This window comes from Balaenoptera musculus, chromosome 14 (assembly GCF_009873245.2).
Source record: "Balaenoptera musculus isolate JJ_BM4_2016_0621 chromosome 14, mBalMus1.pri.v3, whole genome shotgun sequence".
Lineage (NCBI taxonomy): Eukaryota > Metazoa > Chordata > Mammalia > Artiodactyla > Balaenopteridae > Balaenoptera > Balaenoptera musculus.
The window spans coordinates 8,190,862-8,210,737 of record NC_045798.1 but is presented as its reverse complement, the minus strand read 5'-3'; the positions used below and the strand labels follow the sequence as shown (position 1 = coordinate 8,210,737).

At 46.6% G+C, this 19,876-nt stretch overlaps 1 protein-coding gene and 1 long non-coding RNA gene across 4 annotated transcripts in view; one reads left to right on the top strand and one right to left on the bottom strand.

The window, feature by feature from the left end:
- Positions 1 to 4,959: 4,959 nt before the first annotated feature.
- LOC118879824 lies at positions 4,960 to 8,244 on the bottom strand. The gene is made up of 3 exons (XR_005016152.1): positions 8,143 to 8,244; positions 5,266 to 5,347; positions 4,960 to 5,008 (listed from the first exon to the last, which is right to left on the bottom strand). It is a non-coding gene; the product is annotated as an uncharacterized LOC118879824 (long non-coding RNA).
- A 64-nt stretch (positions 8,245 to 8,308) lies between these two features.
- The window catches only part of TMEM120B (transmembrane protein 120B), a 51,877-nt gene continuing 40,309 nt past the window's right edge, over positions 8,309 to 19,876 (top strand). For all 3 annotated transcript variants that reach the window (XM_036822893.1, XM_036822892.1, XM_036822891.1), the window contains exon 1: positions 8,309 to 8,485. In XM_036822893.1, the coding sequence (XP_036678788.1) occupies positions 8,417 to 8,485 (69 nt within the window). In that variant the 5' untranslated portion in view covers positions 8,309 to 8,416. The remainder of the gene's footprint in view (positions 8,486 to 19,876) is intronic.

The window sequence follows — 19,876 nt, the reverse complement described above, 5'->3', positions numbered from 1 at the left end:
GTACCCAGAACTTGGTTTCTAGGGAATTTCCTGGTGGTCCAGTGGGTAGGACTCCACGCTTTCACTGCCAAGGGCCTGGGTTCAATCCCTGGTCAGGGAACTAAGATCCTGCATGGCTCAGCAAAAAACAAAAAACAAAACAAAACAAACTTGGTGGGACTTCCCCTGGTGGTCCAGCGGTTAAGACTCTGCGCTCCCATTGCAGGGGGCCTAGGTTTGATCCCTGGTCAGGGACCTAGATCCCGCATGCCACAACTAAGACCTGGCGCAGCCAAATAAATAAATATATTAATTAAAAAAACCAACTTGGTTTCTAAATGCCATTCTCCACTGGAAGGAACCAGGAATGCTTACCTGGTTCGAGCCCTGGTCTGGGAAGATCAGGAGTAATGTATCAGTGTTAATTTCTTGATTTTGATGATTGTACTTTGGTTGATTAGGAGAATGTTCTTTATTGTGGGAAATGCCCACTAAAGTATTCAGGAGTGATGGGGTGAACTGGATGAGCAATCTACGCTGAATGGGTTTGAAAAATAAGTTATTTGTACTGTACTTGCAACTTTCCTTTAAGTTTGAGATTTTCTGGATAAGTTAAAAAGTATATGTATATAAATCAACACACAGAATGGGAAAAATAGAGACTTCCCTGGTGGTGCAGTGGTTAAGAATCCGCTTGCCAATGCAGGGGACACGGGTTCGATCCCTGGTCCGGGAAGATCCCACATGCCACGGAGCAACTAAGCCCGTGCACCACAACTACTGAGCCTGCACTCTAGAGACCGCGAGCCACAACTACTGAGCCCATGTGCCACAACTATTGAAGCCTGCCCGCCTAGAGCCCAAGCTCTGCAACAAAAGAAGCTGCTGCAGTGAGAAGCCTGTGCACCGCAATGAAGAGTAGCCCCCGCTCGCCGCAACTAGAGAAAGCCCGCGTGCAGCAACAAAGACCCAACGCAGCCAAAAATAAATAAAATTTTTAAAAAAACAAAAAAAAAGTACCCCAGGACTTCCCTGCTGGTCCAGTGAGTGGTTAAGACTCTGCGCTCCCAATGCAGGGGGCCCGGGTCTGATCCCTGGTCAGGAAACTAGATCCCACATGCCGCAACTAAGACCCAGTGTGGCCAAATAAATAAATATTTAAAAAGGAAAAAAAAAAGACTCTGTGCTTCCACTTCAGGGGGCACGGGTTTGATCCCTGGTCGGGGAACTAAAATCCCACATGCTATGTGGCACAGCCAAAAAAAAAGTATCCCAAAATAAAATGTTTGTTTTTTTAAAACCCAAATATATAAAGTTAGTGCTTTCTGGTGCTTACATATCAGGCACTTTACCTACATCATCTCATTTAGTCCTCACAACAATCCTACAGAGCAACCCCCAATTTACAGAGAAGGCGAATTATGTACTCAGGGTCACACATCCGGCAAGTGGCAGGGCTGGGATTTGAACTCAGGTCTGTCGACTAGTAAATCACACAGCCCCAGCCAGCCAGGACTTTACAGTCCCAGGTAGGCCCAGTAATGCAAATAACTGAATAAAGACATAAAGCACATTTTGATACCTGGAGAGTAAATATTAAACAAATAAATTTTAATAGATAATACTGTTTACATTATAAACCTATGAACAGAAAGATAGGGGTTTAAAATTTCTATCAAACACCTGAACAACATTTCAGGAAAAAAAGATTATCGGGGGGGTGGTGGTGTGATGAATTGGGAGATTGGGATTGACATATATACACTAATATGTATAAAATGGATAACTAATAAGAACCTGCTGTATAAAAAATAAAATAAAATTCAAAAATGCAAAAAAAAAAAACTGGGTTTAATCTACTGTGTTCAGACTACTTTTTTTTTTTTTTTTTTTAATTTTTATTTATTTATTTATGGCTGTGTTGGATCCTCGTCTCTGTGCGAGGGCCCCCTCCAGTTGCGGCAAGCGGGGGCCACTCTTCATCGCGGTGCGCGGGCCTCCCGCTATCGCAGCCTCTCTTGCTGCGGAGCACAGGCTCCAGACGCGCAGGCTCAGTAATTGTGGCTCACGGGCCTAGTCGCTCAGTAATTGTGGCTCACGGGCCTAGTCGCTCCGCGGCATGCGGGATCCTCCCAGACCAGGGCTCGAACCCGTGTCGCCTGCACTGGCAGGCAGACTCTCAACCACTGCGCCACCAGGGAAGCCCCAGACTACTTTTAAAACCCTTTTGCCTCTACGTTTTCCCTCTATCAAAACTGCTCTATTTAGTGCCACCAATAAATTTTTGTTGGTTTTCTTCTTTTAAAAATTATTTTAAATTTTAACAGAAAAAAGAAAATTCCATCAGTTTATATGATGGACTATTACCTTTTTTTTTTTCACTTGCCCCAATATTATTTATTGGAAGAGAAATTCTTTCAATTCCCTTCTTTCCTTCTTCCCTCCCACCATATGCTGGACTATTTCTGTTATACTAAATTCACCCAATCTCTTTCAGGGTACACGAATGATCATATAACTTTAATCAGTATATATACATTATTTGGAGCTCTATTTTTTTACTTAACATGCTTTAATGTACCTGTTATCCATTTAGTTCCCATAATGATTTTTAACAGCCATATAGTATTACATGAAATAGACAGGTTATAGCTTTTTTTTTTTTTTTTTTTTTTTAAATTTATTTACTTATTTATTTATTTATTTATTTTTGGCTGTGTTGGGTCTTCGTTTCTGTGAGAGGGCTTTCTCTAGTTGCGGCAAGCGGGGGCCACTCTTCATCGCGGTGCGCGGGCCTCTCACCGTCGCGGCCTCTCCCGTTGCGGAGCACAGGCTCCAGACGCGCAGGCTCAGTAGTTGTGGCTCACGGGCCTAGCCGCTCCGCGGCATGTGGAATCTTACCGGACCAGGGCTCGAACCCGCGTCCCCTGCATTGGCAGGCGGATTCTTAACCACTGCGCCACCAGGGAAGCCCGCTTTTTTTTTTTTTTTTCCTCTGTTTTTTAATTTTTTGGCTGCACCTCGTACCGTGCGGGATCTTAGTTCCCCAACCAGGGATTGAACCCGGGCCACCGCAGTGAAAGCGCTCAGTCCTAACCACTGGACCGCCAGGGAATTCCCAAGACAGACTACAGCTTACTTAACTGTTTCTTTCTTGTGGGGCACTTGGGATGCTTCCAGTGTGTGGCTGACCTGAAAAATGCTGCTATAACCATCTTTGCACAAATTGCTTTTTACAATCTTGGGGACTTTTTTTTTGGGAGGGGGGACTATTTTGAGCAAGGGCGTTTGTGGGAAGCAGACGAAGGAAAAGTCCCTGGAATTTTCACTTCTCCCTGGGCAGCTGCTCTTATTTTAGAATAGGCTCTTGGCATCCTGCAGTGCATAAGTAACACAGCTACCAGTAGCTGGATGAGCTGGGGAAAGTTCTTTCACCTCTCTGTACCTTGAACTCTTGCTATTTCAAGTGTGGTCCTTGGACCAGTAGTATTGGCTGGGAGCCTGTAGAATTACAGAATCTCGGGTCCTTCCTAGAACCTACTGAATCCCAATCTGCATTTTAACAAGATCTCCAGGAGGTGGTTTAAAGCACACTGAAAGCTGGAGAAACCATGCCTTAGAGTACTTACCTGTCGAATAAGGATAATAAAGGTCCTTCCTCATAAGGTCGTCGTGCATTATACATATACATAATGTATTAATACATATACATAAAGTGCATAGAAGAACACCAAGCACATAGTAGGTGCTCTGTGTTCCTTTTTTCTTTGGCCACGCCACGAGGCTTGTGGGATCTTAGTTCCCAGACCAGGGATTGAACCCTAGCCCTGGGCAGTGAAAGCACCAAGTCCTAACTACTGGACCACCAGGGAATTCCCATTTGCTACTTTTATGACTCTCCCCAGCTGACTGAGCAAATTCTGCGGCTGGTAGGTCCCTAAGTAGAGTGCCTTAAAATAAGCAAATAGGAGAGATTTCCCCCTGGTGGTGTGGGGAGGGGGTGGGGGAGGAATCTTGCAATGCACATTCTCACCTATCATGGTCAAAATCCCTAAGAAGAGGCAGATCCAGCCCCAGGAAGCTGATGAGTGAGTCTGAAAGCTCTTTGGGCAGAAACCGGGACAGGGTGGCAGCCAGGTAAGATCTGATACTTCTGGCACCTAAGCAGCTACACTGATGGGGGTGGCCAGCCCGTGCCATCTACAGAAAGGCTTGTGAATAATGCACGTAAAGTCCTGACCCCACAGAGAACGGTCCCTAAGATTTGCAACCTGACCGCTGGCCAGCTTGCAGAGAAGGTACATCTGCCTAGCTCTCCCTGGGGGGCAAGGCCAGCCTCTTCAGCCCAGGATTGAGCGGCTGCAAGCATAGGCAAAGGGGGATCATCTTCCCAAATCCTCTGCTTGGTGACATTTAATTCATCCTTCAAGGCCCTGGATTTCCTTTTTGATTCTACTAACCCCAATTAAAAACTATTTTCTGCTTTTTCACCAAGTGAGTGATTTATCTGGTTTTGCAAGCTTCATGACACATTGTATCAGGAGTCTCAAGCTCAGCTGTCTCCAGCCTACATGAAGTAGGCTGGGGCAGTACAACTGAGCCTGGAGGGGACTGTGGCAGCTGGCGAGCCTCCTGTGAAGGGGACATGTGTTCCTCTGGTCCAGCCCATTGCCGAGCACGAACATGAGCCCAGTGTGGCCAGGTCTTTTTTTAACAGATTATTTTTAAAATTTATTTATTTATTTATTTATGACTGTGTTGGATCTTCGTTTCTGTGCGAGGGCTTTGTCTAGTTGTGGCAAGCGGGGGCCACTCTTCATCGCGGTGCGCGGGCCTCTCACTATCTCGGCCTCTCTTGTTGCGGAGCACAGGCTCCAGACGCGCAGGCTCAGCAGTTGTGGCTCACGGGCCCAGTTGCTCCGCGGCATGCGGGATCCTCCCAGACCAGGGCTCGAACCCGTGTCCCCTGCATTGGCAGGCAGATTCTCAACCACTGCGCCACCAGGGAAGCCCTGGCCAGGTCTTTCCACTTTTCAAGAGAAAGTAAAAGTCTGGATTTTTATATGAAACTGTCATCTTTTTCTTAATTAAAAAAAATTTACATTTAAAAACTTACATTTAAAACTTCTATATTTAAAAACTTAATTTAAAAACTTCTGTTTATAATCCAGCCAAACTGGAAACATCCCAAAGTTCCCTCAACTGGTGAACGGATAAACAAATGGATCCATCCATACAATGAAATACACTCAGCAAAGGAAAAAGCAATGAATTACGGAAACATACAATAATCATCTGAATCTCAACTGCATCATGCTGACTTCTGCTGGCCAAGATGCAGTAATATGGACGAGATTTACTTTCTCACCTGAAACAACAAAAAAATGGAGAAAATAAATATGAAATGATGTGTTTTTTCAAGACACTGGACATCAGTCCGTGGAGGACGGTGATCCCTGAGACACAGGAAACAAGTGGGGTTAGCCCTGTGATTGCCCAGCTTCTTTTCTTTTTTTTTGGCTGCACCATGCATTATGTGGGATCCTAGTTCCCCAGCCAGGAATCGAACCCGCACCCCCTGCATTGGAAGCATGGAGTCTTAACCACTGGACTGCCAGGGAAGTCCCCCAGCTTATTGTCTTGAGAGAGTTTCCAGGCCATGGTACAGGGCAGGGGGACCCCAGGTGGAGCCTGGCAGACCCCCTGAGTTGAGAGGACAGAGCTGAGGGTCCAGGGAAACCAAGGAGGTTAGAATTCTAGAGAGGAGACAGCTGCACATGGAGAATCCAGAGGTCTGCAAAGAGTCCCCTCTAGGATCAGCTGAGCCCTGGTCAACCTGCCCTTGCAAGTACAACTACCGGAGGCCAGGAAAAGAGCTACCTGAAATGACTAGAGGTAAGAGTGTGTGGCACCTACACAGGCCCAGGAATACAGTCTGCTCCTGCACCAGCCAGACTGGAAAACTTCATGATTCGTGGGCACTGGTCTTACCTCAGTAGTGGAGAAAAATTAGCTCCAGACTGAGCACTCTTTTGGTCCCAGGTAAATGTTAAAAGCAAGATTCAGGGCTTCCCTGGTGGCGCAATGGTTAAGAATCCGCCTGCCAATGCAGGGGACACAGGTTCGAGCCCTGATCCGGGAAGTTCCCACGTGCCGCGGAGCAACGAAGCCCGTGCGCCACAACTACTGAGCCTGCGTGCCTAGAGCCCATGCTCTGCAACAAGAAAAGCCACCGCAATGAGAAGCCCGCGCACCGCAACGAAGAGTAGCCCCCGCTCACCACAACTAGAGAAAGCCTGCGCGCAGCAACGAAGACCCAACGCAGCCAAAAAAAAAGCAAGATTCAAAAGGATCAAATGGTTTCCAAATAACCACATCCAATATAAAGCTCAAGAATATTTTTTAGAACTACTAAAATACAAAAGGAGGAGGAGGGGGAGGAGGAGAAGGAGAAAAAGGGAGGTGGAAGAGGCAATAAGGTAGACTTCACAACATCTGACATCCAGTCAACAATAACCAGGCTTGCAAACAAATCCTGTTTCACCCTTTTTGAGAGGTGTTGTTATGGGTTAAATTGTCTCCCAAAAAGATATGTTGAAGCCCCAACCCCCAGAGATGAGAATCATAAATCAAAGTTGGTCATTAATTAGCTGGGAATCTTGAGTAAGTCACGCTCTTTTTCACACCTCAAATAAGAACTGCAAATATTTCTCCGTGTGCTCTTGTGCATTTTCCCCATTCAGAGTTCTCAGAGGGGTCTATGAACCCCAAAAGTTGAGAACCTCTGCAGTAGATGATCTTTAATGTCTATTCCTTCAACAAATATTTATTGAGGGCCTACTGTGTGCTTTAGGGATCCAATGATGACCAAAACAGAGACAAGATCCCTAAGATCTCATGTAGATTATATTATATACCCATGGAGGGAAACATGCAACCAACATGGAGACAAACACTTTCATATAGTGGTAAGTTGTATGAAGGAAATAAGGCAGGTGAAATGTAAGTGACTCGGAGGAGGCATGACCCTTTGGGTGTTCAGGAACAGTTTTTTTTTTTTAGAGGTGTTGTTCCAGGTTGAATTTTGTCCCACAGGAAGATATGTTGAAGTTCTAATACTCACTCCCTCAGAATGTGACCTTATTTGGAACTAGGTTTTTGCAGATGTAATTAGTTAAACTGAGATGAGTTCATGCTGGAGTAGGGTGGGCCCTTAATCCAAGGAGACTGGTGTCCTTATAAGAGGAGAGGACACACAGAGACAAGCACGTAGGGAAAGAGGCCATGTAAAACAGAGGCAGAGATTGGAGGGATGCAGCAAGCCAAAGAATGCTGAGGGTCGACCACCACCCCCATAAGCTATGAAGAAGCAAGAGAAGATTCCACTCCGAGTCTCAGAGGGAGTACGATCTTGCTGACTCCTCGATTTCTCACTTCAAGCCTCCAGAACTGTGAGAGAATACATTTCTGTTGTGCAAGCCACCCAGTTTGTGGTACTTAACCCAGTTTGTAATTAGGGCAGCCCTAGGAAACTAATACAGGTGTCATCTGAACTAAGGCTAGAATGATGAGAAAAAGGCAACCATATGAAGATTTAGAGGGAAGAATATTCCATGCAAGGGCAGGAAGAAAAAACAAACAAAAACCGTGGCTGGAGAGTACTTATCGAGAGGGATGAGATAGGAGATGTGACTCGAAAACTAGGCAGGGATAGATCTTGCAGGACCACGCCCGGGAGGTGAGGGAATTTGGATTCAATTAGCATTGAGGTGGTTGTGTCATTTGAGCGACAGAAACAGCTGTCAAGAGAGTCACCTAGAGTCTTAGAAGGCAGGATCTAGGATGTATTGGCTGAAGTAAATAATGACAATGTGAGATGACAGGGCGCTCTCTGCGCTTCCCCGCCCTGCCCGGCGACCTTGCTGGATGGTGAACGTCAGTTCTGGCATTTCAGGCCGTCGTTGGCTTTGGCTCAGTTAAGGCAATGCTCCCTCCCCGCAATCTCCCTTCTACCTCCCGACCCCAGACACCCCCAATACACACAATCTGAGTAAAATAAGCTCTACAAATGCGGTTTGCGGACAAGTTCCCCACCCAAATTAGGCGAGAGAGATTCTGGAGGCGCAGAAGCATTCCCAAGGTGGGGGCAGCAGTAGACCCTACCAAGTTCTGCAAAGCTTCAGCAATCCCCCGGCAGGCGCCCGGCGCGCGAGGGCGGAGCCGGGGCGGAGCGTGCGCATGCGCAGGGCCTGACTCCCGGCGAGGGGTGGGGCGGGCACCAGGGCCGGGGCTGTGACGTCAGGTGCGCGCGTGGCTCCCGCTGCGCAGGAACAGCTGGTCCCTCGGAAGGCGGCCGGCGAGCGGACAGGCGTGGGGTGCTGGTGGCCGGCCGCGCCACGCTGCAGGAGCAACCGCCGCCGCCTCGCACCACTGCACCATGGCCAGCCAACTGGAGCGTTGTGAGCGCGAGTGGCACGAGCTGGAGGGAGAATTCCAGGAACTGCAGGTAGGACCGGGCCACCTAGTCCTGAAACTCTGCTACCTGATGTGCAGGGTATTCCCCTTCCTGCTTGCCCAGCCCGGGCGGTAGGAACCATTAGGGCCCAGAGGTTGCCCCTGGCTAGGCCCTGGGGGCTGGTGGTTCGCGCGGGCCAGCCCCCTCCCATCTCCCAGTATTTCAGTTCTTCATCCTCTTGGGGCGCCGAGTCGAAGCTCCCCATTTCCCCCGCCCTCGCGCCGGCTCTTTGCTCCGCGCACCTCCTTCGCTGCAGAAAGTTGGTCTGTGGCGTCTGAGGGGAAGTTCCAGGCGTGTCCCTGTGGGGGAGGCCGGAGGGGACAGGTATGTTTGGGGACTCAAAGAGAAAGCCCAGCGCCCACCTCCTCAGGGGTCTCCCTGACCCCACCGCCGCCCTCCAGCTTTCGGCAGTTCCACTCCTCCTTTACTCTGGCGGGCCAGCCCTGTCCTCTGCAGCTCCATTTTGAGAGACGTGCTTGGGAGCCGTTCACCTTGAACCCGTAGACTTTGCTTAGGGGTTAGAGACCCCTGTTCTCAGTCTTTGGGGCTCCTCTGTCTGTGCCCGCCTCTCCGACGCTGCTGCAGGCCGAGTTTGGCGTTGTGGATGACATCTGTCACTTGTGACAGCTGGGCTGCCTCCTTTAGTGATAGACGCTGCTCCCAGCCCTCACCCATTTGGCCCAGAGCCTTACACTGGGTGGGGTGAGGGCGGATGTAAGAGGCCCCTCGAGAGAAGGGCATTGCCGCTGCGCGGGCCTGGCAGGGAGAGTTGTTTCTGACAGGAGGTTCGCCCAGGCCTCAGCTACCTACCTTGGTGACTAAAGACGCCTCAGGAAACCTTAGTGTTGGCCAGGAGGGATGCCTGGACCATTTTTGGAGATGAGGCTGTCCCCTCCCGAGCTACCGGCTTGTGTCTGTTTTCTCCAGAGTTGGGCTCTGTTTGCCTTAAATCACATGGAACACCCCAGCCCGCTCCTTCCTGTACTCAGCTGGAGCAATGACATTTTCTCTGTCCATGTAGCTCTTGTCTGCAGTTTGGTTGGCCTCTTACTGTGTCCAGAGGAGGGGAGGGGAGATTGGCAAGGGTGTCTGTGATGGGTCTTTCTAGATATGATGTCGTAGGTCCAGATGAATAGAGAGAGGGTTGCTGGAGAGACTGAGCAGGAAGGCGGGTGCTTTTTTAGGCACGAGCACAGAGTAAGGTACCAGAACCAGAAGGGTACTTTTTCTTGGCCTGTCCAGCATGTGTGGGTTTGTGCCCTTTCCTTCAGGCCCAGGGCTTAGGGCCCACTCAGTTCCCAGGGGACCCTTCTGGCTCCACTGCCATCGAGAAGACTCAGCTATTTCTTAACGCTTTGTCCTGCTAGGCTCTCAGGTCATGTCCAGCTGTGGAGCCATGGAGGGTATTAGGGTCGGGAGTGGGAGGAGAGTTTTGCTGTGTGGAGCTTTTGTTGTTCATAATTCCTTTCCCTGGCCCTGCTTTAGACTACGAGGAGGAGGAGTCTTAACACTTCAGAGCTGTGCAATTAATGCAATTAACAGCAATTAGATAGCTAGTCTTGGCAGGAGGAGGCTGTAAAGGAGACGTTTGATTTGTTGTTACGTTCTTACTTGGTGTCTCTGGGGCTCAGGTGTGTGAGGGACAGAGCGGAATTGGGAATTAACCCTGGATTTTGTCCCCTGGGGCACAGCAAGGGTTGTAGAAAGGCTGACCGGTGGAAACCGTGATGTCCCCTGCTCACGTCTTCGGCAGTGGGGGAGCTGGACTGGACTAGGTCTGACTTCTCACCGCCCCCCCCAACCCCCATAATAAATGTGAGAGCTCTGAACTCCTGAGATGAAAGTCTCTGGAAATACGCATATAATAAGTAGGGTATATGTTGTCATTATGTATGTGTTGGGTGGACTTTCAGATATGAGACATTTGTTGGGGAACAGGGAGGTCACAACAGGTAGGCAGGTGGGTGAGGTTAACAATAGGAAGGGTCTTTTTTTTTTCACCAGAAACTTCCACCCTATCTTAATTTGCCTATATCTGCCTCAGAATCTGAGATTTGTGGGTTTCATGTTCATATCTCTCTGATTCTGTCTTTCTTGGGATGATGTATAATATCTCTGTGTTTTACCTCTTCTTCCCTTTTTCCAGTGAAGGGAGGAAAGAGGAAATCTAATTTCAGATCCTAGGGGATTTGAAAGGTATTTGGAATTCCTCCCCACCCCTAAAAAGTCCTAATCTCTGGGACTTTCTAGAGGAAAGGATCTGTTTTCTTTTGCCTGTGATTTGCATCTGCCAGGGCCTCTCTGGACTCAGGGGCAAGGTCGAGTCACCGTGAGGACTTTGGTTTTGCCTGGTTGTGGTTTCGGCCGTGCCGGTGAATTGCGCATCAGTCTGAGACCAGTGCGTGTTTGGCCCTGTGGCCTGTGGTGTGACCACAGAAGGTCACTTACAGATGTGGTGGCAGGTGATTTAATGAGCATTTCCTGTCTTGCATCTCTGGAAACCTGACCTCGTCCCTCTGCACCCAGGAAGGAGGTGGCCCGAAGAGGCCTTTCCCTAACCCTGACCTCACAGAAATGCAGGGGCCTGGTAGGCCATTGTAAGATTTTTGGCTTTTGTTACCAATGAACCGGGCATCCCTCTGGCTGCTGTGTATAGAATAGACATGAGGCGGACAGGGTGGAAGCAGGAAGATAAGTATTATTTTATTAAAACCCTATAAAAAAAAAACAACCCCAGAAAACCCCTGTGAAATAGATCCTGTTATACCCATCTTACAGAGTGAAAAATATACCCCAAATCACACGGCTTATGAGTACTGGATTCAGGATTCAAACCCAGGCATTGAACATCAGAGTCTATACTCTATTTTTTTTCTTTTAATTTTTATCAGAGTACAGCTGATTTACAATGTTGTGTTAGTTTCAGGTGTACAGCAAAGTGAATCAGTTATACATATATATATATATATCCACTCTTTTTTTTTTTTTAAGATTCCTTTCCCATATAGGCTGTTACAGAGTATTGAGTAGAGTTCCCTGTGCTATATAGCAGGTTCTTATTAGTTATCTATTTTATATATAGTAGTGTGTATATGTCAGTCCCAGTCTCCCAATTTATCCCTCCCCCCCCATCCCCTGGTAACCGTAAGTTTGTTTTCTATATCTGTGACAGAGTCTGTATACTCTTAACCACTACCCAAGGCAGGTCTGCGCCCTGGGTACTCTTTTGTTTCTCTCCCATCTTGCATTGCCTTCTGGGCCTCTTTCCCTAGAAGTGGATTGTGCAGAAAGAACTCCAGACAGGGAGTCAGGATTCCTAGGTTCAGGCCTGAACTCTGCCACTGTCTAGCATCTGACCTTTAGCAAGCCGCCTCTCTGAGCTTTTCTTTATCTAGAAAACAAAGCCTGACAATAATAGCAGCAACGATAAGAGCTGACTGTGTGATACATGGATTATTCCATTTAATCTGAACGACAGCCTGGCTTTATAGATGAGAGTGAGGCTAAGAGATGTTAAGTAACTTGAAACTCGAGGAGCCAGAATTTGAACCCAGGCCTGCTGTATTCATCAGATACTTTTTGGGTTCCTAACACAGTGGGCTCCAACAGTATCCTGAGACCCTTGGCTCTAGAAGGAAACTTTTGGACTTGTGGGGACTCATTTCATTTGTACGGTGCTTTAACATGATGCGTTAGTAAGGATTCTTAGGAGTAAGTGGCAGAAACCCAGTTGAACCAGCTTTAAGCCAAAAAACAAACAAACAAAAAATGTTTTATTGGCTCATGTAGTGGGAAGTCCAGTGGGAAATGGCTTCAGGCAAGGCTGGATCCAGGTGCTTCAATGATGTCTATATGTGTGAGTGTGTGTATGTTTCCTCTATGTCAGCTTCATTCTCAACAGTCTCTCCCATGTTGTGGCAAAGATGAGCATTGGCAGCCTCAGGCTGATATCTACCAGTTCAGCAAACCTCAGAAACAGAGCATCTTCTCTCCTGTAATTCTAGCAGGAGTCCCAGGGCTAACTCTCATTGGCCCGACTTGGGTCATGTGATTATGCCTTACTTAACCAGACCCTGTGGCACTAATTGACTGGGTCTTGGTTAACATGTCTCCCCTGGAGCCCAGGACTGGGATAAGTGCTGTTCAAACCACATGAAATAAGAGTGGTGGAGGGGTGGTCCCATGAAGGAAAATCAAAATACTGGTAGTAAAAAAAAAAAAAAACAGAGAAGGATGCTGGACAGTTATCTTTTTAGGGGTAATAGAAAGAGTCTATGTCTGTGCCTCACAAACTGTGTTAAGGCACCTCCAAGGAGCTGCAGCAAGCTCACAGGAGCACTGTGGGATAATTTAAATTTTCAAGGGAAACACAATATCTGCCATTAAAAAGAATGTTTCACACATCTTTTTAATGATGTATCTTTGTGAAGTTGGGTTTTTGGGGCTGATTAAAATCAAATACTATGTGAAAATCAATTTAGAACAAGAAATGAGGATGACAGTGTCCAATCTATTCCCAAGGTTTGAGAATTTGTGCAGAGCCTGACAGGCACACACATCCGTAAATAATTTTGGTTACTTCTGAATGAAATAAAAATACTTTTGTCAATTTCTGTGTATTCTTTTTTTCCCAAGAGGCTACTAAGTTGGTAGGACATAAATACTTTTCAATTATTTGGCTTAAGGACTCTGTGAAAAGTTTACTGAGACACTAAGGGTGTGGTGAACCAACAAAGTTTGGGAACCTTTGTTTTATGTCATGATTGTGGTGGTGGTTACACAACTATATGTATTTGCCAAAATTCATTATGTACCCCTGAAAATTGGTGAATTCATATGTAAATTCTACCTGTAAAGCTGATTTTAAAAAACCAGTACATGCCTGTTACATATATCTCATCCCCTAGCTCTTCCACAACTGAGGAAACTCAGAAGTGGCAGACTCTGGACATGAAGGCAGTCTGACTCTCAAGCCTAATCACTTAACCATTATGTTATCCTGTCTTCCAAATGCCTGACATGCACGCTGATGCCCTCACTTACTGCTCCTACAACAGACATTACTAATCGATCCTGACACATGACTCAGAATCTTTCCCAGTATAGAATTGATACAGTTTAGGTGAAGTCAACTTGCCATCTTTGGTAGTGTTTCCATGGCATACTGAGTCTTAGTTCAGTATATTCAGCATTCAGAAATCTTTATTTGATGTTGATTCCTTGGAAGGAGAACTATGTAAATGCAGTCTCTTGAAAACTTAGCACCAGCCACACCTGTAAGTGACCACATTTTAGTGGTGGCCATGGCTCTGTTGCAGTCTGCTGCGTTGCCCACCAACTTGCAATGCTCCTAGACCAGGGCCCTGTCTGAAAATGGCATATGATTCCTTTGCTGGCAATTCTTTCTTTCTTTCTTTCTTTTTTTTAATTTTTGGCTGCACCGCGTGGCTTGCAGGACCTTAGTTCCCCGACCAGGGATAGAACCCTTGCCCCCTGCAGGGTTCGGACTCCTAAGTGTGGACTCCTAAGTGCGGACTCCTAACCACTGGACCTCCAGGGAATTCTTGATTGCCGGCGGTTCTTGCAATAAACGTTGACTCAGGAGTTGTGACTCAGCCAAGTTGTGTTAAAAGGGCATCTCTAGATGTTTCACAGCTGTGCTGGGACCTGGACTCATTAAGCTCATCTTCCCACTGGGGCAGAGTTTGGGGCCTCAGAAGACAGGAGAGGCGGCAGATCTCCAAATCTTCCAGCAGAAACTCAATTGTTTGTGTCTCCCATACCTGGTATAAAAGGATGGTAATCAGACATGTAGGAAAGGAGCTATGGGTATCTCAGCTTACAGAGCCAATGTTAGTGTCTGTCTGTCTGTCTCTGATCTATTCTACATTTTTATAAGTAATACATATCCACATAGTTAAAAACTCAAATAGGAGATATGTATAAGAATTCTGTAACAGCTGAAAACTGGACACCTAACTGTCCGTCAGAATGGATAATTCCACTGAACATCCATTGAGTGTGGTATGAAGATCAGAATGAATAAACTAGAGCTATATGTGTCAACATGGATAAATGTTTTAAAAAGAAAAGCAACATTGGGAGGAGATATGGGGATATATGTATATGTATAGCTGATTCACTTTGTTATAAAGCAGAAACTAACACACCCTCGTAAAGCAATTATACTCCAATAAAGATGTTAAAAAAAAAACACCAAAACCTCAAAAAAACAAAAAACCAGCAACATTGAGTGAAAAGTTGCCAAGGGGTATGTATAGTATGACATGTATAATAAAGTTAAAAGCATTCAAAACAGCACTATGTTTTGCTTACTGACACATGTCTACGTAGTACAAATATAAGACTTGCAAGGGAGTGATATGGGCCAGATTCAGTATAGTGGAGATTTGGGCAGGGCCCTGGCAGGAAGCAAATGACTCTTCTGAATGGGTGTCACTGAAAAGAGTCTAAGGAAGGAACTATTTACAGAGGTGTGGCAGTTTAAAGACGAGGTCCCTGGAGCTGGAACCAGTCCTCATCCTAAAGGGGCAGAGGGAAGGGGCAGTCACCAGAGCTTGTTGCAGGGAAAGGGGAGCTGCAGAACAGGAGCTGCAGAGGTCGAAAGCTGTAGCAAAGCAGGGAGGAGGCAGGAGGAACCAATACCCCAGCCTCTCTCTCCTCCCGCTCTCCAGTCTTCTGTCCTGGCATCCCATTGGCTAGGTAGGAGGCAGGGCAAGGGAGCCTGGGAGATGCAGTCCATAGAGGTCAGCCTCCCAGGACACAGAGAAAGACAGAATTGATCTGGGGTGGGCGTGGGGGTGGACATAACCAGCACAGAGGTTCCCCTCTTTGGGGGCAGCAGATGGGAATACCACATAGAAAGAGTACATAGGGCCTTTCAACTCTTTGTGCCCTATTATTTCTTAAACTGAGGGTGAGAATATGGGTATTAATGTTATATTTGTTTTCTGTTATATGATTTTCTGTCTTTTTCAATATGCCTGAAATATTTCATAATAAAATGAGCAGGAGACCAAAAAGTAACCTAACAGTACCAAAAAGCTTATTAAAAAAAATAGTCTCGGGCTTCCCTGGTGGCGCAGTGGTTAAGAATCTGCCTACCAATGCAGGGGACACGGGTTCGAGCCCTGGTCCGGGAAGATCCCACATGCCGCAAGCAACTAAGCCCGTGCGCCACAACTACTGAGCCTGCGTTCTAGAGCCCACGAGTCACAACTGCTGAGCCCACGTGCCACAACTACTGAAGTCCACGCGCCTAGAGCCCGTGCTCTGCAACAAGAGAAGCCACCGCCTGCGCACTGCAACGAAGAGTAGCCCCCACTCGCTGCAACTAGAGAAAGCCCGCACACAGCAACAAAGACCCAACGCAGCCAAAAATAAATAAATAAATAAATAAATAAATAAATAAATAAAAATAGTCTCAGTCATTTATGTGGTTATGACCATGCAACTATCATTTACTGAAGAATCGAGTAGTCTATGATGCTTGCATTTTCTCTCGGAGATTTTTTTAAAAATTTATTTATTTATTTATTTATTTTTAGCTGCATTGGGTCTTTGTTGCTGTGCGCGGGCTTTCTCTCGTTGCGGTGAGCAGGGGCTACTCTTTATTGCGGTGTGTGGGCTTCTCATTGCGGTGGCTTCCATTTGTTGCAGAGCAGGGGCTCTAGGCGCGTGGACTTCAGTAGTTCTGGCACGTGGGCTCAGTAGTTGTGGCTCGAGGGCTCTAGAGCGCAGGCTTAGTAGTTGTGGCGCACGGGCTTAGTTGCTCTGCAGCATGTGGCATCTTCCCAGGCCAGGGCTCGAATCCATGTCCCCTGCATTGGCAGGCAGATTCTTAACCACTGCGCCACCAGGGAAGTCCAGCATTTGATTCTTTACTGACAATATTTACCTTATAACTATACTCTTTCTCCCTGCCTCCAAAGCTCCATCTTTAGGTATTTTATCGTGTGTCTCTTTTTTTTAAATAGATCTTTATTGGAGTATAATTGCTTCACAGTACTGTGTTAGTTTCTGTTGTATAACAAAGTGAATCAGCCATATGCATACACATGTCCCCATATCCCCTCCTTCTTGAACCTCCCTCCCATCCTCCCTATTCCACCCCTCTGAGTCATTGCAAAGCACCGAGCTGATCTCCCTGTGATATGCTGCTGCTTCCCACTAGCTATCTGTTTTGCATTTGGTAGTGTGGATATGTCAGTGCTACTCTCTCACTTCATCCCAGCTTACCCATCCCCCTCCCTGTGTCCTCAAGTCCATTCTCTACATCTGCGTCTTTATTCCTGTCCTGCCTCTAGGTTCTTCAGAACCTTTTTTTTTTTTTTTTTTTCCATATATATGTGTTAGCATATGGTATTTGTTTTTCTCTTTCTTCTGACTTACTTCATTCCGTATGATAGACTTTATATCCATCCACCTCACTACAAATAACTCAATTTCATTTCTTTTTATGGCTAGTAATATTCCATTGTATATATGTGCCACATCTTCTTTATCCATTCATCTGTTGATGGACACTTAGGTTGCTTCCATGTCCTGGCTACTGTAAATAGAACTGCAATGAACATTGTGGCACATGACTCTTTTTGAATTATGGTTTTCTCAGGGTATATGCCCAATAATGGGATTGCTGGGTCATATGATAGTTCTATTTTTAGTTTTTTAAGGAGAAATGCAAATCAAAACTACAATGAGGTATCACCTCACGCCGGTCAGAATGGCCATTATCAAAAAATCTAGAAACAATAAATGCTGGAGAGGGTGTGCTGGAAAGGGAACCCTCCTGCACTGTTGGAATGTAAATTGATACAGCCACTATGGAGAACAGTATGGAGGTTCCTTAAGTGTGTCTCTTTTCTTTGCTTGGTCTTGAACTGGATAGTTGGGGGGTTGGGACTTGCTTCGGGCAACAGAATAGAGTCCTTTCTTCCATAGCTGCTTGTCTGCTTTGGTGCCCCCAGCACTCTGGGTTATTTTTGGAGGTAGCAACTTGAAGTGGGAGTCAATCACGTTTAATAAGCTGGTACTCCTGGCACTATGTGCAGAGACCCGACTCCCAGTTCTCGGTGAGTGTCTCCCTTGCTCCGATACACTGCTACCTAGTTTAGAAATAAAAATAGTGGTTTGGCATTCTGGCATTTTCTTTGAAAGTTGAACATATACTTACCATATGACCCAACAATTCCATTCCTAGGTATCTATCCAAGAGAAAGGAAAATATGTATCTACACAAAGACTTGTACATGAATGTTCATGGCAGCATTATTCATAGTACCCAAAAAGTGGAAATAACCCAAATGTCTAACAACTGGTGGATGAATAAACAAAATGTGATATAAATGCTGAGTAGTAATAAAAATTGATACATACTACAACATAAATACACCTCAAAAACAGTGTGCTGCGTGAAAGAAGCCAGACGCAAAGCCACATATTGTATGATTCCATTTATATGAAGTATCTAGAAAAGACAAATCTATAGGGACAGAAGTGGTTGCCAGGAGCTGGGAGGAGGGAAGAGTGGGGAGCGAGTGCTCATAGACACTAGGGATCCTACTGGATAATGGAATGTTTTAAAACTGGATGTGGGGCTTCCCTGGTGGCGCAGTGGTTGAGAGTCTGCCTGCCGATGCAGGGGACACGGGTTCGAGCCCTGGTCTGGGAAGATCCCACATGCCGCGGAGCAACTGGGCCCGTGAGCCACAACTACTGAGCCTGCGCGTCTGGAGTCGTGCTCCGCAACGAGAGGCCACGACAGTGAGAGGCCCGTGCACCGCGATGAAGAGTGGCCCCAGCTCGCCGCAAATGGAGAAAGCCCTCGCACAGAAACGAAGACCCAACACAGCCAAAAATAAATAAATAAATTAATTAATTAAAAAAAAACTGGATGTGGTGATAGTTGCATAACTTGGTAAATGTATAAAAATCACTGAATTGTACACTTAAAATGAGAATTTTATGACATGTAACGTATACTTCAATAAAGTTGTTAAAAAATGATGATTTAAGTTCTTGGTTTGGTAGAAAAACACCCAATATGGTTGTTCAGAGATCTACATTTTTACGTGCCTATTTAGTTTTTGGCTTGATGAAGGATTTTTTTCAACCAGGCTCCAAGTCCTTGTTTTTGGCATCTTTAAAATGACAGTGCCCAGGGCAAGAGCCTGGTAATGATGAGTCCAAGATTTATGGCTTCTCTTCTTACCTGGTGTGGTTAACTTTGCCCAGATGGAAAGCTCTGTTCTTTGGCATGTTAATCTAGATTCTGACACTTGCCTCTTAAATGAAGACACTCAACCCAGACTGGCAAAGTCAAACAGAATAAAATGGCATTTGTTTGCTTACATTAATAGGGAAGTCAAAGGTGTACCGCCTTCAGGTATAAGCCGATCCAGGGGCTTAAATGAAACGATCAGGGCTCAGCCTTTGTTTGCCTCTCCATCCTGTTTTCCTCTCAGTTGGGTTCATACCCAGGCAAGGCAGCCCCATTAGCTCTGGGCTTATATCCTGCTACCTTGAGAACTAGGGGAAAAAGAGTTTCTTTTTTTTTCAACAGTTCTGATAAAAGCCCCACAACTGAGGTTCATTGGTTTTGAATGCTCGTCCCTGAGTCAACCAGCCTGGTCAGGAGGCTGATATTCTGATTGGCCAGGCCTGGGTCATTTGCCCTGGAACCTGGGGTAAACCTGCTCCTAGCCAGATCTCATGGACTGAGTGTTGGGGAGGGATGGATCTCCAAAGAAACCATAGGGACATTAGCCAGAAAGGGAATAGCTGCTGAGCTGGCAAAGACAACAGAAAGCTTCCATCTGGCGACTAGTTGCATTCAAGGCCACAGGGCTGACTGGATGAAAGGCAGGATTGGATTGCCTCAGTGTGGCTCATCCTGCTCCTGGAAAAAACATCTCAAAGCACAAGTCCAACTGAGGGTCTGTGGGGACATCCTCAAGTGTAGAGGGCAGCCAGGGACTCCGAGGGAAAACAGGAATTGTACCCTCTCCAACCTTCCAGAACCACCTCACGGACAGTGCATCAAGAGACAGCTGTTGCTGGACTTCCCTGGTGGTGCAGTGGTTAAGAATCCGCCTGCCAATGCAGGGGACACGGGTTCCAGCCCTGGGCCAGGAAGATCCCACATGCCGCGGAGCAACTAAGTCCATGTGCCACGACTAGTGAGCCTGTACTCTAGAGCCTGCAAGCCACAACTACGGAGCCCAAGTGCCACAAGTACTGAAGCCTGCACGCCTAGAGCCCGTGCTCCACGATGAGAAGCCCACGCACCGCAACGAAGAGTAGCCTCCGCTCGCCACAACTAGAGGAAGCCCATGCGCAGCAACGAAGACCCAACGCAGC